Source organism: Oncorhynchus masou, chromosome 10 (assembly GCF_036934945.1).
Source record: "Oncorhynchus masou masou isolate Uvic2021 chromosome 10, UVic_Omas_1.1, whole genome shotgun sequence".
NCBI classification, from domain to species: Eukaryota; Metazoa; Chordata; class Actinopteri; order Salmoniformes; family Salmonidae; genus Oncorhynchus; species Oncorhynchus masou.
In genome coordinates, this window is record NC_088221.1 from 34,703,746 (window position 1) to 34,726,112 (window position 22,367).

Sequence of the window (22,367 nt, forward strand, 5' to 3'; positions counted from 1 at the left end):
CAAAACACGCTCAGTGCAGCCAAACACTATGCACAACCCTCACTGAGATAACACACACTGTCACTCAGAACACACTGAGAGTAAAAACACTAGCATCAAACACCAATACAGAAAATACAAACTTTTCATCTTTACAGTTTGAACAATTTCAGTGACTTCATACAAAGTAATATTTCCCTCAAAGAAAAGAGTGACATTCTTTCACATGATTTATTACAATTTTTAGAACATAACAATTCTTAAAGGTAAATGAAAATTAGCAGTTTGCTTCAATAGCCTGTAGTAATTTACGGAATTACAGTAATGAGAAAAAAAAGGTAGAAACTAAAAGTACATACTGTAATTCGAACAAATAATTGAGGGGCTAATCCTGCCTCTCTCTAGCATCAGGCCACAGGTTTTCTTCAACATCACATCTAATGTTTTCTCTCGCCATGCACCTGGGGAAGAACCTTCTGGAGTGCCTTATCCATCCCTGGCAGTCCTCTGGACTCGTGTCCTCACATCCGGCACGCATGGCTTCCAAAAGAGACATTTGGTCATGTGGGTGGTGACCAAACACTTTCCACCTCCAGGCAGAGAAAAACTCCTCTATTGGGTTGAGGAAGGGTGAATATGCAGGCAGGTACAAAACCATAAATCTGTGATGTGCTGCAAACCAATCTGTGACTGCAGCAGAGTGGTGAAAAGCAACGTTATCGCAAACTATGACAAAAACTTGGGGGTTTCCTACTGGTTCCCCCTGTTCTGCTGGCACTAGCTGAGCATAGAGCTGTTATAGGAAAGCTATAAGCCTTTCTGTGTTGTATGGGCCAATGAGTGGTGTGTTGAGAAGCAAACCATCATTGGCCATTGCAGCACACATGGTGATATTTCCCCCCCTTTGGCCTGGAACCTCCACAGTGGCCCTTTGACCTATAACATTCCCTCCTCTACGCCGTGTTTTGGCAAGGTTAAATCCACCTTCATCGATAAATACAAATGAATGTGGTCTTTCCAGTGCTTCCACCTCCATTACTCTCTGAAAAACAGTAAGTGCACAGTTTTACTGTAGAAATGCTAGTGTTTTTTTTTACTGTAAATATTTTGTATAGCTGTGTACGTAACCTCAGACGTCTTACCTGGACATATTGGTATCTTTGCTCTTTTACCCGTTCACTGTTTCTCTCGAACGGTACAGTGTATAACTGTTTCATTGTAACTTGGTGTTTCTTTAGGACTCGAGCAATAGTTGTTGTGCTGACAGAATTAATATTTTCAAATATATCATTATCAGCCAGCACTGTATCTTGAATCTCCCGCAGTTTTATTGCATTGTTGACAACAACCATGTCAACAATAGCATTTTCCTGCGCATCTGAAAATATTTTTCCTCTTCCCCTGTTGGGGGCAGCCTTTGGGTCCTGTTGTAAAAATATATTTTACAGTCAAACTTACTGTAATATATATTTGTGTAAATATTCTATAATTGCAATACAAAATAGATTCCTGTAATGTTTTCATTTACTGTAAGGATGTAACTCTCACCTGTTTGTATGATGGAAATTTCGCATTACAGATGCCACTGTGGATCTTCGCAGATTGGGTTGCACCCTCAACCCTGCCTCTCTCAATGAGAGACCATGGTTCACGACATGGTCTATAAGTGTAGCCCTTATTTCATCTGAAATAACAGCTCTTTGTCTTCTTTGTCTTCCTCCACGCATCCGCCCTCTCCCTGCCACCCTTCTCCCTCCACGAACCCATCTTCCTTGTTCCATTTACAAAATGAGTCTTTCTGAGCTCTACCTATATATACTGCAATATGTGTATGTGTTCACTAACAAGTCTAAAACAAGACACCTGCTTTGCCTTTCAGCTGAAATTGCAATCAGCAGTGTTTGAAAGGCACAAGGCTGAAATCTATTCCGTTTTGAATGTGTGGTTCACAGTTTTGACAGCAGTGTGTTAGCATTTGAACAAAGTGCTGTAAATCCAGTGTTGTGCAGGTTGTGGTTAAAGTCATGGGATAAGTGTGTAGAGTTTTGAAAACTGTGTTCAAGCAATGAAAAACGAACTAGAGTTTGGTCCACATGAACTGCTGCTGTGCAGACTGTAGTTAGAGTTTTGCACATGTGACTCCAGTTGTGTCCACTGTCGTTTAGCAATTGAAAAAAACTGTAACACATGTTTCCCATGCCAATAAAGCCCTTGAATTGAATTGAATTGAGAGAATATCACAGATGGAGAGAAATGAGAGACATGCTCAGTACAATGACAGAAGCATATGGGGGGCCTGGGTTACAGACAGACAGACAGACAGACAGACAGACAGACAGACAGACAGACAGACAGACAGACAGACAGACAGACAGACAGACAGACAGACAGACAGACAGACAGCAGGCTGAGGCAGCAGTACTGAGGCAGGAGTACTGAGGCAGCAGGCTGAGGCAGCAGGCTGAGACAACAGTACTGAGAGAGGACATGAGAGTGATTCATTAGAGACAGATAAGAGACAGATAAGTCAACTCAACCCTGGTGGTGTTTTACTACAGTGTTTTACCCGTCTCCTGTTAGAGAGGAACCTAGTGTGTGTGTGTGCATGTATCACTTATCACTATCCTCTTAATACTGTGATGGTCAACAAAAGAGAGGGTCCCACTAAAACACAGACTGAGGTGTACTGTAATATATTAGACACATGATACAGTAGCAGTAGATCAAACAAGGTATCTGCTGTGCTACCCTTAGCCCCATGCAGAGTGCTGCTGCGTGTGTGTGTGTGTGTGTGTGTGTGTGTGTGTGTGTGTGTGTGTGTGTGTGTGTGTGTGTGTGTGTGTGTGTGTGTGTGTGTGTGTGTGTGTGTGTGTGTGTGTGTGTGTGTGTGTGTGTGTGTGTGTGCGTGCGTGCGTGCGTGCGTGCGTGTGTGTATGTATGTATGCGTTGGTGCGTGTGTGGTTGTGTGTGTGTGCGTGCAGACAGAGCACAGCTAACCCAGGTTACCTTTCACACCTTCACACAACACAGCTAGCTCAAGACTGGCTCACAGCTGAGGCAACTGACTGTGTTGTTCATCAGTTTGACTTAAAGCAAGGCAGCCAGTAGAGTGGGTGGCAGGGGAAATCACAGTTGTTTAAGCCTGACCAGGAGAGGATTTAGAATCTGGCATCTTGGAAGAGGACGGGATGGGGCGGGAGCTAGGGCTGGAGGAGTAGACAACTGGGAGATGAGAGAGAGCTATAGAGAGAGAGTGACAGAGAGCTAGAGACAGAGAGCTAGAGAGAGAGTGACAGAGAGCTAGAGACAGAGAGCTAGAGACAGAGAGCTAGAGACAGAGAGCTAGAGAGACAGAGAGCTAGAGTGACAGAGAGCAAGAGACAGAGCGAGAGAGAGTGACAGAGAGCTAGAGACAGAGAGCTAGAGAGAGAGAGTTAGAGACAGAGAGCTAGAGACAGAGAGCTAGAGTGGCAGAGAGCTAGAGACAGAGAGTTAGAGACAGAGAGCGAGAGAGAGTGACAGAGAGCTAGAGACAAAGAGCTAGAGACAGAGAGCTAGAGACAGAGAGCTAGAGACAGAGAGCAAGAGAGAGTGACAGAGAGCTAGAGACAGAGAGCTAGAGACAGAGAGTTAGAGACAGAGAGCGAGAGAGAGAGAGTTAGAGACAGAGAGCTAGAGACAGAGAGCTAGAGTGGCAGAGAGCTAGAGACAGAGAGTTAGAGACAGAGAGCGAGAGAGAGTGACAGAGAGCTAGAGACAGAGAGCTAGAGACAGAGAGCTAGAGACAGAGAGCTAGAGACAGAGAGCTAGAGACAGAGAGCGAGAGAGAGTGACAGAGAGCTAGAGACAGAGAGCTAGAGACAGAGAGTTAGAGACAGAGAGCTAGAGACAGAGAGCTAGAGTGGCAGAGAGCTAGAGACAGAGAGTTAGAGACAGAGAGCGAGAGAGAGTGACAGAGAGCTAGAGACAGAGAGCTAGAGACAGAGAGCTAGAGACAGAGAGCTAGAGACAGAGAGCGAGAGAGAGTGACAGAGAGCTAGAGAGAGAGAGCTAGAGACAGAGAGCTAGAGAGAGTGACAGAGAGCTAGAGACAGAGAGCTAGAGACAGAGAGCTAGAGACAGAGAGCGAGAGAGAGAAAACCTGAGTCTACGCCTTCACTATGGTGAATCACTAAAACAATACAGAAATACACTACGGAAAAAGAAGGAACAGCATGTCAGAAATCAGCTCAATGTAATTGAAGAATCCATAGACTCTAACCACTTCTGGGAAAATTGGAAAACACTAAACAAACAACAACACGAAGAATTATCTATCCAAAATGGAGATGTATGGGTAAACCACTTCTCCAATCTTTTTGGCTCTATAACAAAGAATAAAGAGCAAAAACATATACATGATCAAATACAGATCTTAGAATCAACTATTAAAGACTACCAGAACCCACTGGATTCTCCAATAACATTGAATGAGTTACAGGACAAAATAAAAACCCTCAAACCCAAAAGGCCTGTGGTGTTGATGGTATCCTCAATGAAATGATCAAATATACAGACAACAAATTCCAATTGGCTATACTAAAACTCTTTAACATCATCCTTAGCTCTGGCATCTTCCCCAATATTTGGAAACAAGGACTGATCACCCCAATCCACAAAAATGGAGACAAATTTGACCCCAATAACTACCGTGGAATATGCGTCAACAGTAACCTTGGGAAAATCCTCTGCATTATCATTAACAGCAGACTCGTACACTTCCTCAATGAAAACAATGTACTGAGCAAATGTCAAATTGGCTTTTTACCAAACTACCGTACAACAGACCATGTATTCACCCTGCACACCCTAATTGACAACCAAACAAACCAAAACAAAGGCAAAGTCTTCTCATGCTTTGTTGATTTCAAAAAAGCCTTCGACTCAATTTGGCATGAGGGTCTGCTATACAAACTGATGGAAAGTGGTGTTGGGGGTAAAACATACGACATCATAAAATCCATGTACACAAACAACAAGTGTGCGGTTAAAATTGGCAAAAAACACACACATTTCTTCACACAGGGTCGTGGGGTTAGACAGGGATGCAGCTTAAGCCCCACCCTCTTCAACATATATATCAACGAACTGGCGCGGGCACTAGAAAAGTCTGCAGCACCCGGCCTCACCCTACTAGAATCTGAAGTCAAATGTCTGCTGTTTGCTGATGATCTGGTGCTTCTGTCACCAACCAAGGAGGGCCTACAGCAGCACCTAGATCTTATGCACAGATTCTGTCAGACCTGGGCCCTGACAGTAAATCTCAGTAAGACCAAAATTATGGTGTTCCAAAAAGGTCCAGTCACCAGGACCACAAATACAAATTCCATCTAGACACTGTTGCCCTAGAGCACACAAAAAACTATACATACCTTGGCCTAAACATCAGCGCCACAGGTAACTTCCACAAAGCTGTGAACGATCTGAGAGACAAGGCAAGAAGGGCATTCTATGCCATCAAAAGGAACATAAATTTCAACATACCAATTAGGATTTGGCTAAAAATACTTGAATCAGTCATAGAGCCCATTGCCCTTTATGGTTGTGAGGTCTGGGGTCCGCTCACCAACCAAGACTTCACAAAATGGGACAAACACCAAATTGAGACTCTGCACGCAGAATTCTGCAAAAATATCCTCAGTGTACAACGTAGAACACCAAATAATGCATGCAGAGCAGAATTAGGCCGATACCCACTAATTATCAAAATCCAGAAAAGAGCAGTTAAATTCTATAACCACCTAAAAGGAAGCGATTCCCAAACCTTCCACAACAAAGCCATCACCTACAGAGAGATGAACCTGGAGAAGAGTCCCCTAAGAAAGCTGGTCCTGGGGCTCTGTTCACAAACACACCCTACAGAGCCCCATGACAGCAGCACAATTAGTCCCAACCAAATCATGAGAAAACAAAAAGATAATTACTTGACACATTGGAAAGAATTAACAAAAAAACAGAGCAAACTAGAATGCTATTTGGCCCTACACAGAGAGTACACAGCGGCAGAATACCTGACCACTGTGACTGACCCAAAATTAAGGAAAGCTTTGACTATGTACAGACTCAGCGAGCATAGCCTTGCTATTGAGAAAGGCCGCCGTAGGCAGACATGGCTCTCAAGAGAAGACAGGCTATGTGCTCACTGCCCACAAAATGAGGTGGAAACTGAGCTGCACTTCCTAACCTCCTGCCCAATGTATGACCATATTAGAGAGACATATTTCCCTCAGATTACACAGATCCACAAAGAATTCGAAAACAAATCCAATTTTGAAAAACTCCCATATCTACTGGGTGAAATTCCACAGTGTGCCATCAGAGCAGCAAGATTTGTGACCTGTTGCCACGAGAAAAGGGCAACCAGTGAAGAACACGCACCATTGTAAATACAACACATATCTATGCTTATTTATTTTATCTTGTGTCCTTTACCATCTGCACATTGTAAAAACAATGTATATATATATATAATATGACATTTGTAATGTCTTTATTGTTTTGAAACTTCTGTATGTGTGATGTCTACTGTTAATTTTTATTGTTTATTTCACTTTATATATTATATACCTTACTTGCTTTGGCAATGTTAACACATGTTTCCCATGCCAATAAAGCCCCTTGAATTGAATTGAATTGAGAGTGACAGAGAGCTAGAGACAGAGAGCTAGAGACAGAGAGCTAGAGAGAGTGACAGAGAGTTAGAGACAGAGAGCTAGAGACAGAGAGCTAGAGACAGAGAGCTAGAGACAGAGAGCTAGAGAGAGTGACAGAGAGTTAGAGACAGAGAGCTAGAGACAGAGAGCTAGAGTGGCAGAGAGCTAGAGACAGAGAGTTAGAGACAGAGAGCTAGAGACAGAGAGCTAGAGTGGCAGAGAGCTAGAGACAGAGAGCTAGAGACAGAGAGCTAGAGACAGAGAGCTAGAGACAGAGAGCTAGAGACAGAGAGCGAGAGAGAGTGACAGAGAGCTAGAGACAGAGAGCTAGAGAGAGAGAGTTAGAGACAGAGAGCTAGAGACAGAGAGCTAGAGTGGCAGAGAGCTAGAGACAGAGAGTTAGAGACAGAGAGCGAGAGAGAGTGACAGAGAGCTAGAGACAGAGAGCTAGAGACAGAGAGCTAGAGACAGAGAGCGAGAGAGAGTGACAGAGAGCTAGACAGAGAGCTAGAGACAGAGAGCTAGAGAGAGTGACAGAGAGTTAGAGACAGAGAGCTAGAGACAGAGAGCTAGAGACAGAGAGCTAGAGAGAGTGACAGAGAGTTAGAGACAGAGAGCTAGAGACAGAGAGCTAGAGTGGCAGAGAGCTAGAGACAGAGAGTTAGAGACAGAGAGCGAGAGAGAGTGACAGAGAGCTAGAGACAGAGAGCTAGAGACAGAGAGCTAGAGACAGAGAGCGAGAGAGAGTGACAGAGAGCTAGAGACAGAGAGCTAGAGACAGAGAGCTAGAGACAGAGAGCGAGAGAGAGTGACAGAGAGCTAGAGACAGAGAGCTAGAGACAGAGAGCTAGAGAGAGTGACAGAGAGCTAGAGACAGAGAGCTAGAGACAGAGAGCTAGAGAGAGAGAGGGAAAGAAGAGTATGTGGCATAGCCGCAGGACCATAGGTCATTATGCTTAACCTCTTGAACCTCTGGGGGCAGTATTTCATTTTTGGATGAAAAACGTTCCCGTTTTAAACAAGATATTTTGTCACGAAAAGATGCTCAAGTATGCATATAATTGACAGCTTTGGAAAGAAAACACTCTGACGTTTCCAAAACTGCAAAGATATTGTCTGTGAGTGCCCCAGAACTAATGCTACAGGCGAAACCAAGATGAAATGTCATACAGGAAGTGAGCCATATTTTCGAGGTGCTGTGTTCCAATGTCTCCTTATATGGCTGTGAATGCGCAAGGAATGAGCCTACATTTTCTGTCGTTTCCCCAAGGTGTTTGCAGCATTGTGACGTATTTGTAGGCATATCATTGGAAAATTGACCATAAGAGACTACATTTACCAGTTGTCCGCTCGGTGTCCTCCGTCGAAACTATTGCGTAATCTTCAGGTGCATGCATGTTTCCATTTGGTTCGGAAGAGAAAGTCAACTGCCCCGAATGATTTATCATCGAAAGATATGTGAAAAACACCTTGAGGATTGATTCTAAACAACGTTTGCCATGTTTCGCGATGAACAAACGCGATGAAAAAAACGGAGCGATTTCTCCTACACAAATAATCTTTTTGGAAAAACTGAACATTTGCTATCTAACTGAGAGTCTCCTCATTGAAAACATCCGAAGTTCTTCAAAGGTAAATGATTTTATTTGAATGCATTTCTTGTTTTTGTGAAAAAGGTTGCCTGCTGAATGCTAGGCTTAATGCTATGCTAGCTATCAATAATCTTACACAAATGCTTGTGTAGCTATGGTTGAAAAGCATTTTTTGAAAATCTGAGATGACAGTGTTGTTAACAAAAGGCTAAGCTTGTGAGCCAATATATTTATTTCATTTAATTTGCGATTTTCATGAATAGTTAACGTTGCATTATGGTAATGAGCTTGAGGCTATAATTACGCTCCCGGATACGGGATTGCTCGACGCTAGAGGTTAAAGTGCACTCCTGTGCTGCCTGTCGGGGTTGAGAGGCATGTGTGAGAGAGAGAGAGAAAGCCCTTGAATTGAATTGAGAGAGAGAGAGAGAGAGAGAGAGAGAGAGAGAGAGAGTGTGAGTGAGTGAGTGAGTGAGTGAGTGAGTGGTGGTGAGTGAGTGAGTGAGTGAGTGAATGAGTGAGTGAGTGAGTGAGTGAGTGAGTGAGTGAGGTGGTGGTGGTGAGTGAGTGAGTGGTGGTGAGAGTGAGTGAGTGAGTGAGTGAGTGAGTGAGACAGACAGACAGACAGACAGAGAGATTGCCCATATTTATGCTTATTCATTTTCAACTATTTTCACATCGTTACAACACTGTATGACCCTGTATGACGTTTAAATGTCATTATTATTTTGGAACTTCTGTGAGTGTAATGTTAACTGTTCATTTCTATTGTTTATTTCACTTTTGTTTATTATCTTCTTCACTTGTTTCACTATGTACAGACTCAGTGATCATAGCCATACTATTGAGAGAGGCTGCCTTAGGCAGACCTGGCTCTCAAGGGAAGACCGGCTATGTGAAAAATGAGTTAGAAACTGAGCTGTGCTTCCTAACCTCCTGCCAAATATATGACCATATTAGAGACACATATTTCCCTCACATTACAGAGACCCACAAATAATTCTAAAACAAATTCAATTGTGATAAACTCCCATATCTACTGGGTGAAATTCCACAGTGTGCCATCACAGCAGCAAGATTTGTAACCTGTTGCCACGAGAAAAGGGCAACCAGTGAAGAACACACACCATTGTAAATACAACCCACATTTATGCTTATTTATTTCATCTTGTGTCCTTTAATATGACATTTGTAATGTCTTTATTGTTTTGAAACTTCTGTATGTGAAATGTTTACTGTTAATATTGTTTCACTTTTGTTCATTTCACTTGCTTTGGCAATGTAAACATACGTTTCCCACGCCAATAAAGCCCTTTGAATTGAAGAGAGAGAGAGAGACTGACTGACTATAGGAAACTCACAGCTTTGACACTGGTCCTCCTTGGGGCCCCAACAGCGACCGTTACAGGATTTGTGACACTTCTGGCCTGTGGACAAGAACATAAACGTATACTGTTACACCAAGTAAACACACATTCATGATACGAAAACAACCTCCAATTTAACACACTTCTCAACCAAGAACCTGGTAATGACGGGCATTTTTCAAAACCCAACGTGAGTCTCTTTTGTACATGGTCCTTCGAGATTGGTAAAAACGATTGACCTAAAACAAGAGTTGTTTTCAGAGAGAGAATGTTAGATATGCTATAATCATCGTAATCACTATCATCTTACTAGATTCTTTACCAAGCACCAGGTAATATCTGATATGGCTATGAAGATTGCAACAGAGTGACACAATGTACTCTACTGTTTTGTTTCCTTAATGGTAGACGATTTGACGCTGCCACGAGGAGCACCAGAGAAATGTAAGACTTCGCTCTCGCACAGTCACACACAGTATCTGCACATGTGCACGGGTTCGCTGCTTCAGCATGGTAGCGACGGGACCAAAACAGTGGAGAAGCTGAGTCTACCTTTAATGAACTACAGAGTGTTCTCTCATTAACGACTGCTGCAGTGGAGAGAGACAGCAGCAGTAGCACCTAGCTAGACACTCTGCTGTTATATTAGTGTTAGCTGTGTTTTGGAGGGCTTAATTGACTGCCTGGTAATTGCAGTGTGAGGCAGGATGAGTGCTGGAGTTGTGTGTTCCAGTTCAGTTAAGAGCAATTACATTGAAGCCTGACACTTTCTCTCTGACATTTCTATCTACATCCTCTCCCTTCCCTTCCCCTCTCCCTCTCTCATCCCTCCCTCTCTCCATCTATCCCTGACACTCTCTGACTTTCCATCACCTGCCGTTTGCTAACCTTCCTTCCCTCCCTCACGTCTTTGCTCCCTCGCTCCCTACCTGTAAGATAATTGGGTAAGCTTGGGAGATGGGGACAGCGATAACATATGTACAGTGGGGCAAAAAAGTATTCAGTCAGCCACCAATTGTGCAAGTTCTCCCACTTAAAAAGATGAAAGAGGCCTGTAATTTTCATCATAGGTACACTTCAACTATGACAGACAAAATTAGAAAAAAAATCCAGAAAATCACATTGTAGGATTTTTCATGAATTTATTTGCAAATTATGGTGGAAAATAAGTATATGGTCACCTACAAACAAGCAAGATTTCTGGCTCTCACAGACCTGTAACTTCTTCTTTAAGAGGCTCCTCTGTCCTCCACTCGTTACCTGTATTAATGGCACCTGTTTGAACTTGTTATCAGTATAAAAGACACCTGTCCACAACCTCAAACAGTCACACTCCAAGCTCTACTATGGCCAAGACCAAAGAGCTGTCAAAGGACACCAGAAACAACATTGTAGACCTGCACCAGGCTGGGAAGACTGAATCTGCAATAGGTAAGCAGGTTGGTTTGAAGAAATCAACTGTGGGAGCAATTATTAGGAAATGGAAGACGTACAAGACCACTGATAATCTCCCTTTCACCTCATCCAAATGCTCTCTAGCAAAAAAACAAGTGAGAAATCAGAATAAAAACAAATACATTACTAAAAATATGTATTATTATAAAAAAAAAAAAAAAATCACAAAAGTAGTGCACTGGGCCTTTACTAGTATTTGCGGACCGATATAGACGTCTGTAACGCGGGCAAAATTTTTACAGGATTTAATAGTTTAATAGTTGGAATTGTAAGAGTTGATGCCGTGACCCTTTCTCTGTTATTTCAATTCTAATGGGATGCAGAAAGAACAAAAACCCTGTTCTCAAACATTTACATCGAAAGGTGCAAAGTTTGGGCAAAGACACAAAACATTTACATCAAATTACATTTCTTGATCAAATAACATGGAAAACATCCACTTTTTGTGCAGTATTAATTGACCATCCTTACTAACCACTTCATGTACATGTACTGTACATGACTGCATTGTACATAGGCTGGTCATCTAGGTTCGTACCTGTAGACTTTCCATCACCATGAGGAAAAAAAACGACCAATACAGTAATTGAGTACATCAAGTGTTTTGGGATGATGTGATGTGATGAGTATGGCACTTGCAATGTAAGGGTTATGAGTTTGATTCCCACGGGGGACCAGTATGACAATTTCAGTTTTGACATAGTTTGCATTTGCAAAGTATTTCAAGAAACTGGAAAACATATATCAAGCAAGTCTTTTTATAATCCACATGTATTATCAGATGAACTTTTTCTGTTTTGGATAGATAATTATCAGACTCAATATACAAATACTGGTAAACACTCTAACGCATTTTGTTAGTGCTCTTGGCCCTAACTAGTTGTGTATTAGCGGACCAATACAGACGTCTTCAGACGGTGGAAAAAGAATCGCAGCACAGTGACACAACCCAACCACAAACTACTACCACGGCTATGCACAGGGAAAATGACCAATGCTGACTGCAATGCTTCCCACAGTTGTGTCAAGTTGACCTGATGTCCTAAGGGGTGGGGCACCATTCTGATACACACAGGAAATTGTTGTGCATGAAAAACCCATCAGCATTGCAATTCTTGACACAAACCAGTGCACCCCCTACAATACTCCATTCTAAGGCACTTACTTCTTTTACTTTGAGTTTTTTCCTGTATATTCCCCCTGTATATCCTCCTTCCTGTATGTCCCAGTCCTGGAAATATCATTCCTGTATGTCCCAGTCCTGGAAATATCCTTCCTGTATATCCTCCTTCCTGTATGTCCCAGTCCTGGAAATATCCTTCCTGTATATCCTCCTTCCTGTATGTCCCAGTCCTGGAAATATCCTTCATGTATATCCCCTTCCTGTATAGCAACCCCCCCACCCCCATATATCCCCCTCTGTACACCCCCTGTATAGCTCCAGCATATCCTCCTGTATATCCTCTTCCACATAAACCTCCCATATACCCCACCATATATCCTCCTGTATATCCTCTTCCGTATAACCCTCCCATATATCCCACCATATATCCTCCTGTATATCCTCTTCCGTATAACCCTCCCATATATCCTCCTGTATATCCTCTTCTGTATAACCCTCCCATATATCCCACCATATATCCTCCTGTATATCCTCTTCCGTATAACCCTCCCATATATCCCACCATATATCCTCCTGTATATCCTCTTCTGTATAACCCTCCCATATATCCTCCTGTATATCCTCTTCCGTATAACCCTCCCATATATCCTCCTGTATATCCTCTTCTGTATAACCCTCCCATATATCCTCCTGTATATCCTCTTCCGTATAACCCTCCCATATATCCTGCTGTATATCCTCTTCTGTATAACCCTTCCCATATATCCTCCTGTATATCCTCTTCCGTATAACCCTCCCATATATCCTGCTGTATATCCTCTTCCGTATAACCCTCCCATATATCCCACCATATATCCTCCTGTATATCCTCTTCCGTATAACCCTCCCATATATCCAACCATATATCCTTCTGTATATCCTCTTCCGTATAACCCTCCCATATATCCTCCTGTATATCCTCTTCCGTATAACCCTTCCCATATATCCTCCTGTATATCCTCTTCCGTATAACCCTCCCATATATCCCACCATATATCCTCCTGTATATCCTCTTCCGTATAACCCTCCCACATATCCCACCATATATCCTCCTGTATATCCTCTTCCGTATAACCCTCCCATATATCCCACCATATATCCTTCTGTATATCCTCTTCCGTATAACCCTCCCATATATCCCACCATATATCCTCCTGTATATCCTCTTCCGTATAACCCTCCCATATATCCCACCATATATCCTCCTGTATATCCTCTTCCGTATAACCCTCCCATATATCCCACCATATATCCTTCTGTATATCCTCTTCCGTATAACCCTCCCATATATCCTCCTGTATATCCTCTTCCGTATAACCCTCCCATATATCCTCCTGTATATCCTCTTCCGTATAACCCTCCCATATATCCCACCATATATCCTCCTGTATATCCTCTTCCGTATAACCCTCCCACATATCCCACCATATATCCTCCTGTATATCCTCTTCCGTATAACCCTCCCATATATCCTCCTGTATATCCTCTTCCGTATAACCCTCCCATATATCCCACCATATATCCTCCTGTATATCCTCTTCCGTATAACCCTCCCATATATCCTCCTGTATATCCTCTTCCGTATAACCCTTCCCATATATCCTCCTGTATATCCTCTTCCATATAACCCTCCCATATATCTTCCTGTATATCCTCTTCCGTATAACCCTCCCATATATCCCACCATATATCCTTCTGTATATCCTCTTCCCTATAACCATCCCATATATCCCACCATATATCCTCCTGGTATATTCCCCTCATGTATCTCCCCTGTGTATAGCCCCTCCAGTATACCCCCTCCTCTACATCCCCCTTGTATATCCCCCCTTTCTATATATCACCCCGTGTATCCCGCCCTGTATCCCCTCGTATATCTCCCAGTTGCATATCTCCCCCATATATCCCCCGTATATCCCCCTCATATATCTATCCGTATATCCCCCTCCTATATATCCCCTGTATATCTCCCTTTTGTATCGCCCCCCTGTATATCCCCCTGTATATCTCCCTTTTGTATCCCCCTCCTGTATATCCCCCTGTATATCTCCCTTTTGTATCGACCCCCTGTATATCCCCCTGTATATCTCCCTTTTGTATCGCCCCCATGTATATCCCCCTGTATATCTCCCTTTTGTATCCTCCCTCCTGTATATCCCCCTGTATATCTCCCTTTTGTATCCCCCTCCTGTATATCCCCCTGTATATCTCCCTTTTGTATCCCCCTCCTGTATATCTCCCTTTTGTATCCCCCTCCTGTATATCCCCCTGTATATCTCCCTTTTTGTATCGCCCCCTGTATATCCCCCTGTATATCTCCCTTTTGTATCCCCCTCCTGTATATCCCCCTTGTATATCGCCCCTGCATTCCCCCCTGTATATGTATATATCCCACTTGTAGATCTCCCCCTGTATATCCCCCCACACAGCCACTTCGTATATCACCCTCGTATATCCCCCGTTTATCCCCCTGTATATCCCACCGTCCAGTATACCCTCCTGTATATACCCCCCATATTTACATTGCATATATTCACCCGTTTACCCCTCAACATATATCCCCCCATGTATATACCCTCCTGTATATGCCCCTGTAATGTTCGTCGTCTTCCTCTCTGATGAGGAGTAAGATAGATCGGACCAATTTGCAGGGTGGTAAGCGTCCATAATTTAATATGAAAACTGAACACTACAAAATACAAAACAACAACGTGAAACAAACGAAACAGTCCTGTGTGGCTCAAACACAAACACGGAAAATAAACACCCACAACTCAAAAGTGAAACCAGGCTACCTAAGTATGATTCTCAATCAGGGACAATGATTGACAGCTGCCTCTAATTGGGAACCATACTAGGCCGAACACAGAAATCCCAAATTATAGAAAAACGAACATAGACAACCCACCCAACTCACCCCCTGACCATACTAAAACAAAGATATAATAACAGAACTAAGGTCAGAACGTGAATCCCTACTGTATTACTCCTCCAGTTTCCCCCTTTGTATACCCCTCGCATATCCCCCTGCATATCCCCCTGCATATCCCCTCCCATATATCCCTTCCCAGACGTTTACATCCACTAAGTTGACTGAGCCTTTAAACAGCTTAGAAAATTCCAGAAAATTATGTCATGGCTGTAGAAGCTTTTGATAGGCTAATTGACATAATTTGAGTCAATTGGAGGTGTACCTGTGGAAGTATTTCAAGGCCTAACTTCAAACTCAGTGCCTCTTTGCTTGACATTATGGGAAAATCAAAAGAAATCAGCAAAGACCTCAGAAAAAAATGGTAGACCTCCACAAGTCTGGTTCATCCTTGGAAGCAATGTCCAAATGCCTAAAGGTACCACATTGATCTGTCCAAACAATAGTGCGCAAGTATAAAAACAATGGGACAACACAGCCGTCATACCGCTCAGGAAGGAGAAGCTTTCAGTCTCCTAGAGATTAACGTACTTTGGTGCGAAAAGTGCAAATCAATCCCAGAACAACAGCAAAGGACCCTGTGAAGTTGCTGGAGGAAACAGGTACAAAAGTATCGATATCCACATTAAAACGAGTCCAATATCGACTTAACCTGAAATGCCACTCAGCAAGGATGAAGCCACTGCTCCAAAACTGCTATAAAAAGCCAGACTACGGTTTGCAACTGCACATGGGGACAAAGATCATACTTTTTGGAGAAATGTCCTCTGGTCTGATGAAACAAAAAATAACTGTTTGGCCATAAAGACCATTGTTATGTTTGGAGGAAAAAGGGGGAGGTGTCACCATCTGACCTTTATTTCCTTTGTATTGTATTTATTTAGTATGGTCAGGGCGTGAGTTGGGTGGGCAGTCTATGTTTGATTTACTATGATTTGGGATTTCTATGTTTTGGCCTAGTATGGTTCTCAATCAGAGGCAGGTGTCATTAGCTCTGATTGAGAATCATACTTAGGTAGCCTGGGTTGCACTGTTTGTTTGTGGGTGATTGTCTATGTTAGTGGCTTGTGTCAGCACAGGTCTCATTTGTAGCTTCACGGTCATATTTAGTTGATTGTTTTTTGTTACTCTTTTGTATAGTGTTCAGTGTTCTCTTTATTAAAATTCACTATGAACACATACCACGCCGCATATTGGTCCTCTGATCCTTCTCACCTCTCCTCTTCAGATGAAGAGGAGGAAGACCATGACAGAATCACCCACCAACCAAGGACCAAGCGGCGTGGTAAAAGAGAGCGACGACAGCAGCAGCAGCAACAACAGCGGCCGGCATCTCAGGACTCCTGGACATGGGAGGAGATACTGAACGGAGAGGGACCCTGGGCACAGGCTGGGGCATATCGCCGCCCCAAAGCAGAGCTGGAGGCAGCGAAAGCTGAGCGTCGGCGATATGAGGAGGCAGCACGGCAGTGCGACAAGTACGAGAGGCAGCCCCCCAAAAAATTTTGGGGGGAGGCAGACGAGGTGTGGTACTAAGCCAGGTAGCAGACCTGAGCTTACTCCTCGTGCTTATTATAAGCAGAGCATTACTGGTCAGGCACCGTGTTATGCGATTAAGCGCACGGTGTCGCCAGAACGTGCCCATAGCCCAGTGCGCTATAGGGCAGCCCCCCGAAAGTGCCATGCGAGTGTGGGCATCGAGCCAGGGCGTATGGTGCCTGCCCAGCGTGTCTGGTCGCCGGTGCGCAGTTTTGGTCCAGGGTATCCTGCGCCGGCTCTGCGTACTGTGTCTCCGGGGTGCTGGGAGGGTGCAGTGCGTCCTCTGCCTGCGCTCCGCTCGTGCCGGGCAAATGTGGGAGTGGAGCCTAAGAGAGAGGTGCGTGTAGTAAGCACTAGATCTCCCGTGCTTACCCACAGCCCGGTTCAACCTGTGCTTGCACTCTGGAGGGTGCGGGCTAGAGTAGTTGTCCAGCCTGGGGAAGTGGTGCCAAGGTTGCGCACCAGAGCTCCAGTGCTCCCCCACAGCCTGGTCCTTCAGGTGCCTCCTCCTAACACCAAGCCTCCTGAAGGTCTCCCCAGCCTGGTGGCTCCTGTGGCAGCCCCACGCACCAGGCTGTCTCTCTGTCTCCTCCCTGCAGGTGGTCCTGTCTGTCCGGCGCTGCTGCCGCAGTCTCCCGTCTGTCCGGCGCTGCTGCCGCAGTCTCCCGTCTGTCCGGCGCTGCTGCCAGAGCCCCTCAGCCCAGAGGCGCCAGAGCCCCTCAGCTCAGAGGCGCCAGAGCCCCTGCCCCTCTGTCCCGAGCCCCTGCCCCTCTGTCCCGAGCCTCCGCCCCTCTGTCCCGAGCCTCCGCCCCTCTGTCCCGAGCTGCCCCTCTGTCCATTGAGAAGAGTTGCCATGGTTAGGAAGCCACGGAGCCGGACAATGAGGCGGACGAAGACAATGGTGAAGTGGGGTCCATGTTCCGCGCCAGAGCCACCACCGCGGACAGACGCCCACCCAGACCCTCCCCTATAGGTTAAGGTTTTGCGGCCGGAGTCCGCACCTTTGGGGGGGGGGGGTACTGTCACATTCTGACCTTTATTTCCTTTGTTTTGTATTTATTTAGTATGGTCAGGGCGTGAGTTGGGTGGGCAGTCTATGTTTGATTTTCTATGATTTTGGGATTTCTATGTTTTGGCCTAGTATGGTTCTCAATCAGAGGCAGGTGTCATTAGTTGTCTCTGATTGAGAATCATACTTAGGTAGCCTGGGTTGCACTGTTTGTTTGTGGGTGATTGTCTATGTTAGTGGCTTGTGTCAGCACAGGTCTCATTTGTAGCTTCACGGTCGTATTTAGTTGATTGTTTTTTGTTACTCTTTTGTATAGTGTTCAGTGTTCTCTTTATTAAAATTCACTATGAACACATACCACGCCGCATATTGGTCCTCTGATCCTTCTCGCCTCTCCTCTTCAGATTAAGAGGAGGAAGACCGTGACAGGAGGCTTGCAAGCTGAAGATCACCATCCCAACCGTGAAGCACGGTCATGTTGTGGGGGTGCTTTGCTGCGGGAGGGACTGGTGCACTTAACAAAATAGGTGGCATCATGAGGAATGAAAATTCTGTAGATATATTGAAGCAACATCTCAAGACATCCGTCAGAAAGCTTGTGGAAAGCTCCCTGAAACGTTTGACCCAAGTTAAACAATTTAAAGGCAATGCTACCAAATAGTAATTGAGTATATGTACACTTCAGACCCACTGGGAATGTGATGAATTAAATAAAAGCTTAAATAATGTCACACCCTGACCATAGTTTACTTTGTATGTTTCTATGTTTTGGTTGGTCAGGGTGTGATCTGAGTGGGCATTCTATGTTGGATGTCTTGTTTGTCTATTTCTATGTCTGGCCTGATATGGTTCTCAATCAGAGGCAGGTGTTAGTCATTGTCTCTGATTGGGAACCATATTTAGGTAGCCTGGGTTTCACTGTGTGTTTGTTGGGTGATTGTTCCTGTCTCTGTGTTTTGCACCAGATAGGACTGTTTTAGGTTTTCATACGTTTGTTGTTTTGTTAGTTTATTCGTGTACAGTTTCTTTATTAAAGTAAAATGAATAACAACCACGCTGCATTTTGGTCCGATCCTCCTTCTACAGACGAAAGCCGTGACAAATAAAGCATTCTCTCTACTATTATTCGGACATTTCACATTTTTTAAATAAAGTGGTGATCCTAACTGACCCAAGAAAGGGAATTTTTACTAAGATTAAATGTCAGGAATTGTGAAAAACTGAGTTTAAATGTATTGGGCTAAGGTGTATGTAAAATCCCAACTTCAACTGTTTCATCCCCGTATATCCCGCCCTTTTTATCCACACACTGTATATTTCCCCCTCTGTATATCCCCCTGTATATCTCCCTCCTGTACCCCCCCCCCACTTTATATCTCCCTCTTGTATATCCCCCTGGTATATCCTGCCCTTTGTACCCTCCCTGTATATTCTCCGATATATACCCCCCGCATGTCCCCCCATACATCCACTCCCATATAACCCTTCCCATTTATACCCCCATATACGTCCCAGGGAATATACTCAACCAGTATAGCCCCTCAGGGACACCCCCCTCCTCCTCTGTAGACCCCCCCCCGTATATCCCATTATTTTTTATCCCCAGCCTGTATATTTCTCCCTCTGTATATCCCCCACCCCTGTATATATCCCACTTGTATATCTCCCCCCCTGTACATCCCCCCATATATCCTCCCCTTATACTGTATATCAATCTCCATATATATCCCCCCTGTATATTCCCCCTGTATATCTCCGCCCTGTACATCCCCCCATATCCTCCCCTTATACTGTATATCAATCCCCATATATATCCCCCCTGTATGTTTCCCCTCCTGTATATATCCCACTTGTACATCCATCTCGTATATCCCATCCTTGTACCCCCTGTATATCCCCCCTGTATATCCCCCGCTGTATATCCCTCCTGTATATCCCCCCTATATATCCCCCCTGTATATCTCCCCTGTATATCCTCCGCTGTATATCCCCCTGTATATCTCCCGCTGTATATCCTCCGCTGTATATCCCCCCTGTATATCTCCCCTGTATATCCTCCGCTGTATATCCCCCCTGTATATCCCCCGCTGTATATCCTCCGCTGTATATCCCCCTGTATATATATCCCCCCTGTATATCTCCCCTGTATATCCTCCGCTGGATATCTCCCCTGTATATCCCCCGCTGTATATCCTGTATATCCTCCTGTATATCCCCCCTGTATATCTGTATATACCCCGCTGTATATCCTCCGCTGTATATCCCCCGCTGTATATCCTCCGCTGTATATCCCCCTGTATATCCCCCTATATATCCCCCTGTATATCCCCTCTATATATCCCCCTATATATCCCCCAGTATATCCTATGCTGTATATCCCCCTGTATATCCTCCGCTGTATATCTCCCCTGTATATCCCCCTGTATATCCCCCCTGTATATCCCCTCTATATATCCCCCCTATATATCCCCCCAGTATATCCTATGCTGTATATCCCCCTGTATATCCTCCGCTGTATATCTCCCCTGTATATCCCCCTGTATATCCCCCTGTATATCCTCCGCTGTATATCCCCCTGTATATCCTCCGCTGTATATCCCCCCTGTATATCCCCCTGTATATCCTCCGCTGTATATCCCCCTGTATATCCCCTCTATATATCCCCCTATATATCCTCCGCTGTATATCCCCCTGTATATCCCCCTATATATCCCCCCTGTATATCACCCTGTATATCCCCCTGTATATCCCCCTGTATATCCCCCCTGTATATCCCCCTGTATATCCTCCGCTGTATATCCCCCTGTATATCCCCTCTATATATCCCCCTATATATCCCCCGCTGTATATCCTCCGCTGTATATCCCCCTGTATATCCCCCCTGTATATCCCCCCTGTATTACCCCCTGTATATCCTCCCTGTATATCCTCCGCTGTATATCCCCCCTGTTTATCCTCCGCTGTATATCCCCCTGTATATCCCCCTATATATCCTATATATCCCCCGTATATCTGTATATCCCCCTATATCCCCCCCCCCTGTATATCCCCCCTCCCTGTATATCCCCCTGTATATATATCCCCCCTGTATATCCCCCCTATATATCCCCCCTATATATCCCCCTGTATATCCCCCTGTATATCTGTATATATCCCCCTGTATATCCCCCTGTATATCCTCCCTGTATATCCCCCTGTATGTCCCCCTGTATGTCCCCCTATATATCCCCCCTATATATCCCCCCTGTATATCCCCCTATATATCCCCCCTATATATCCCCCCTGTATATCCCCCCTGTATATCCCCCCTATATATCCCCCCTGTATATCCTCCGCTGTATATCCCCCTGTATATCCCCCCTATATACCCCCTGTATGTCCCCCTATATATCCCCCCTATATATCCCCCTGTATATCCCCCTATATATCCCCCTGTATATCCCCCTGTATATCCCCCTATATATCCCCCTGTATATCCTCCGCTGTATATCCCCCTGTATATCCCCCCTATATATCCCCCTGTATATCCACCCTGTATATCTCTTTCTGTTCTTGTGAAAACCATCCAGTTAAAAAGGCAACAACTTATTTAAGTCAGTAGATGTTTCCTTCTCTTTCATTGATGAGCTACTCACATGTAACACTGCTATTGGTGGGCACCACCAGAGGGCTGACGCGGGCGTTCTTGACGATATCTTGCCAGTGGATGGTGTCTGCATGGCACAGGAACTTATTCTGGTCGACATACACACCGCCTTGTAGGATCTCTGTGGGATAGGAGAAAACACGGAGAAACACATCAGGACAAAGTCCTGACCCATGAACAAAAAGATGCACGGTACACACATGGACACACGCATGGAGGCACGCGCACACACACACACACACATGGACACACGCATGGAGGCGCGCGCACACACACACACACACACACACACACACACACACACACACACACACACACACACACACACACACAGAGGTGTAGTGTGTACCATTAGATATGAGAGAAACAGCTAACGGAGACCTCAGCCCTGACTCCTCCATCCTCCACCAGATATATTTGATGGATGAGGTTTTTAGAAGGTCAGGCAGACAAATCCTTGTCTTATTGCTGTTATTATTAACCATAATCTAGTTTTGTTGTTTTTCCTCTCTCCTCTACCTCAAACCAACAGACACACGCAGACATGCCACGCAGATACACACACACACTTGCACGCACAGACACAAAAACACACCGCAGCAGACATAAACATAGGAAATAACTATGTTACCCCCCCATGAAACTAAATCCATCCAGCCTGGATTTTAACCCCCAGCCAGCTAGAGAGAGAGCGAGAGAGAGACAACAACAGTAACACATTTGTAATTTCATATTTCATCAGGGGTGGGAGGAGAGGATGAGATTATATCCTGGCTGAGTCCCAAATGGAACCTATTCACTATGGGCCCTGGTCAAAAGAAGTGCAATACAGGGAATAGGTTGCAATTTGGGATTCAGTCCATCTTCTAATATTGATCATACTGTCCACCTCGGATCAGAGAGTTTACTGGGGCTGGAGGCGATCCAACCAGTCTCCTCTTTTCAGCCCCACTAACTTCCATTCTCACAGTGCAATATTGTGTTCTCTGATTGGTTA

At 44.6% G+C, this 22,367-nt stretch overlaps 1 protein-coding gene across 1 annotated transcript in view; it reads right to left on the reverse strand.

Moving 5' to 3' along the window:
* LOC135547567 (receptor tyrosine-protein kinase erbB-4-like) overlaps positions 1–22,367 on the reverse strand; it is a 638,243-nt gene that overhangs the window by 175,162 nt on the left and 440,714 nt on the right. The window contains exons 4-5 of the mRNA XM_064976681.1: positions 21,360–21,491; positions 9,625–9,690 (exon numbers count right to left, since the gene is read on the reverse strand). Coding sequence (XP_064832753.1) covers positions 9,625–9,690; positions 21,360–21,491 — 198 coding nt within the window. The remainder of the gene's footprint in view (positions 1–9,624; positions 9,691–21,359; positions 21,492–22,367) is intronic.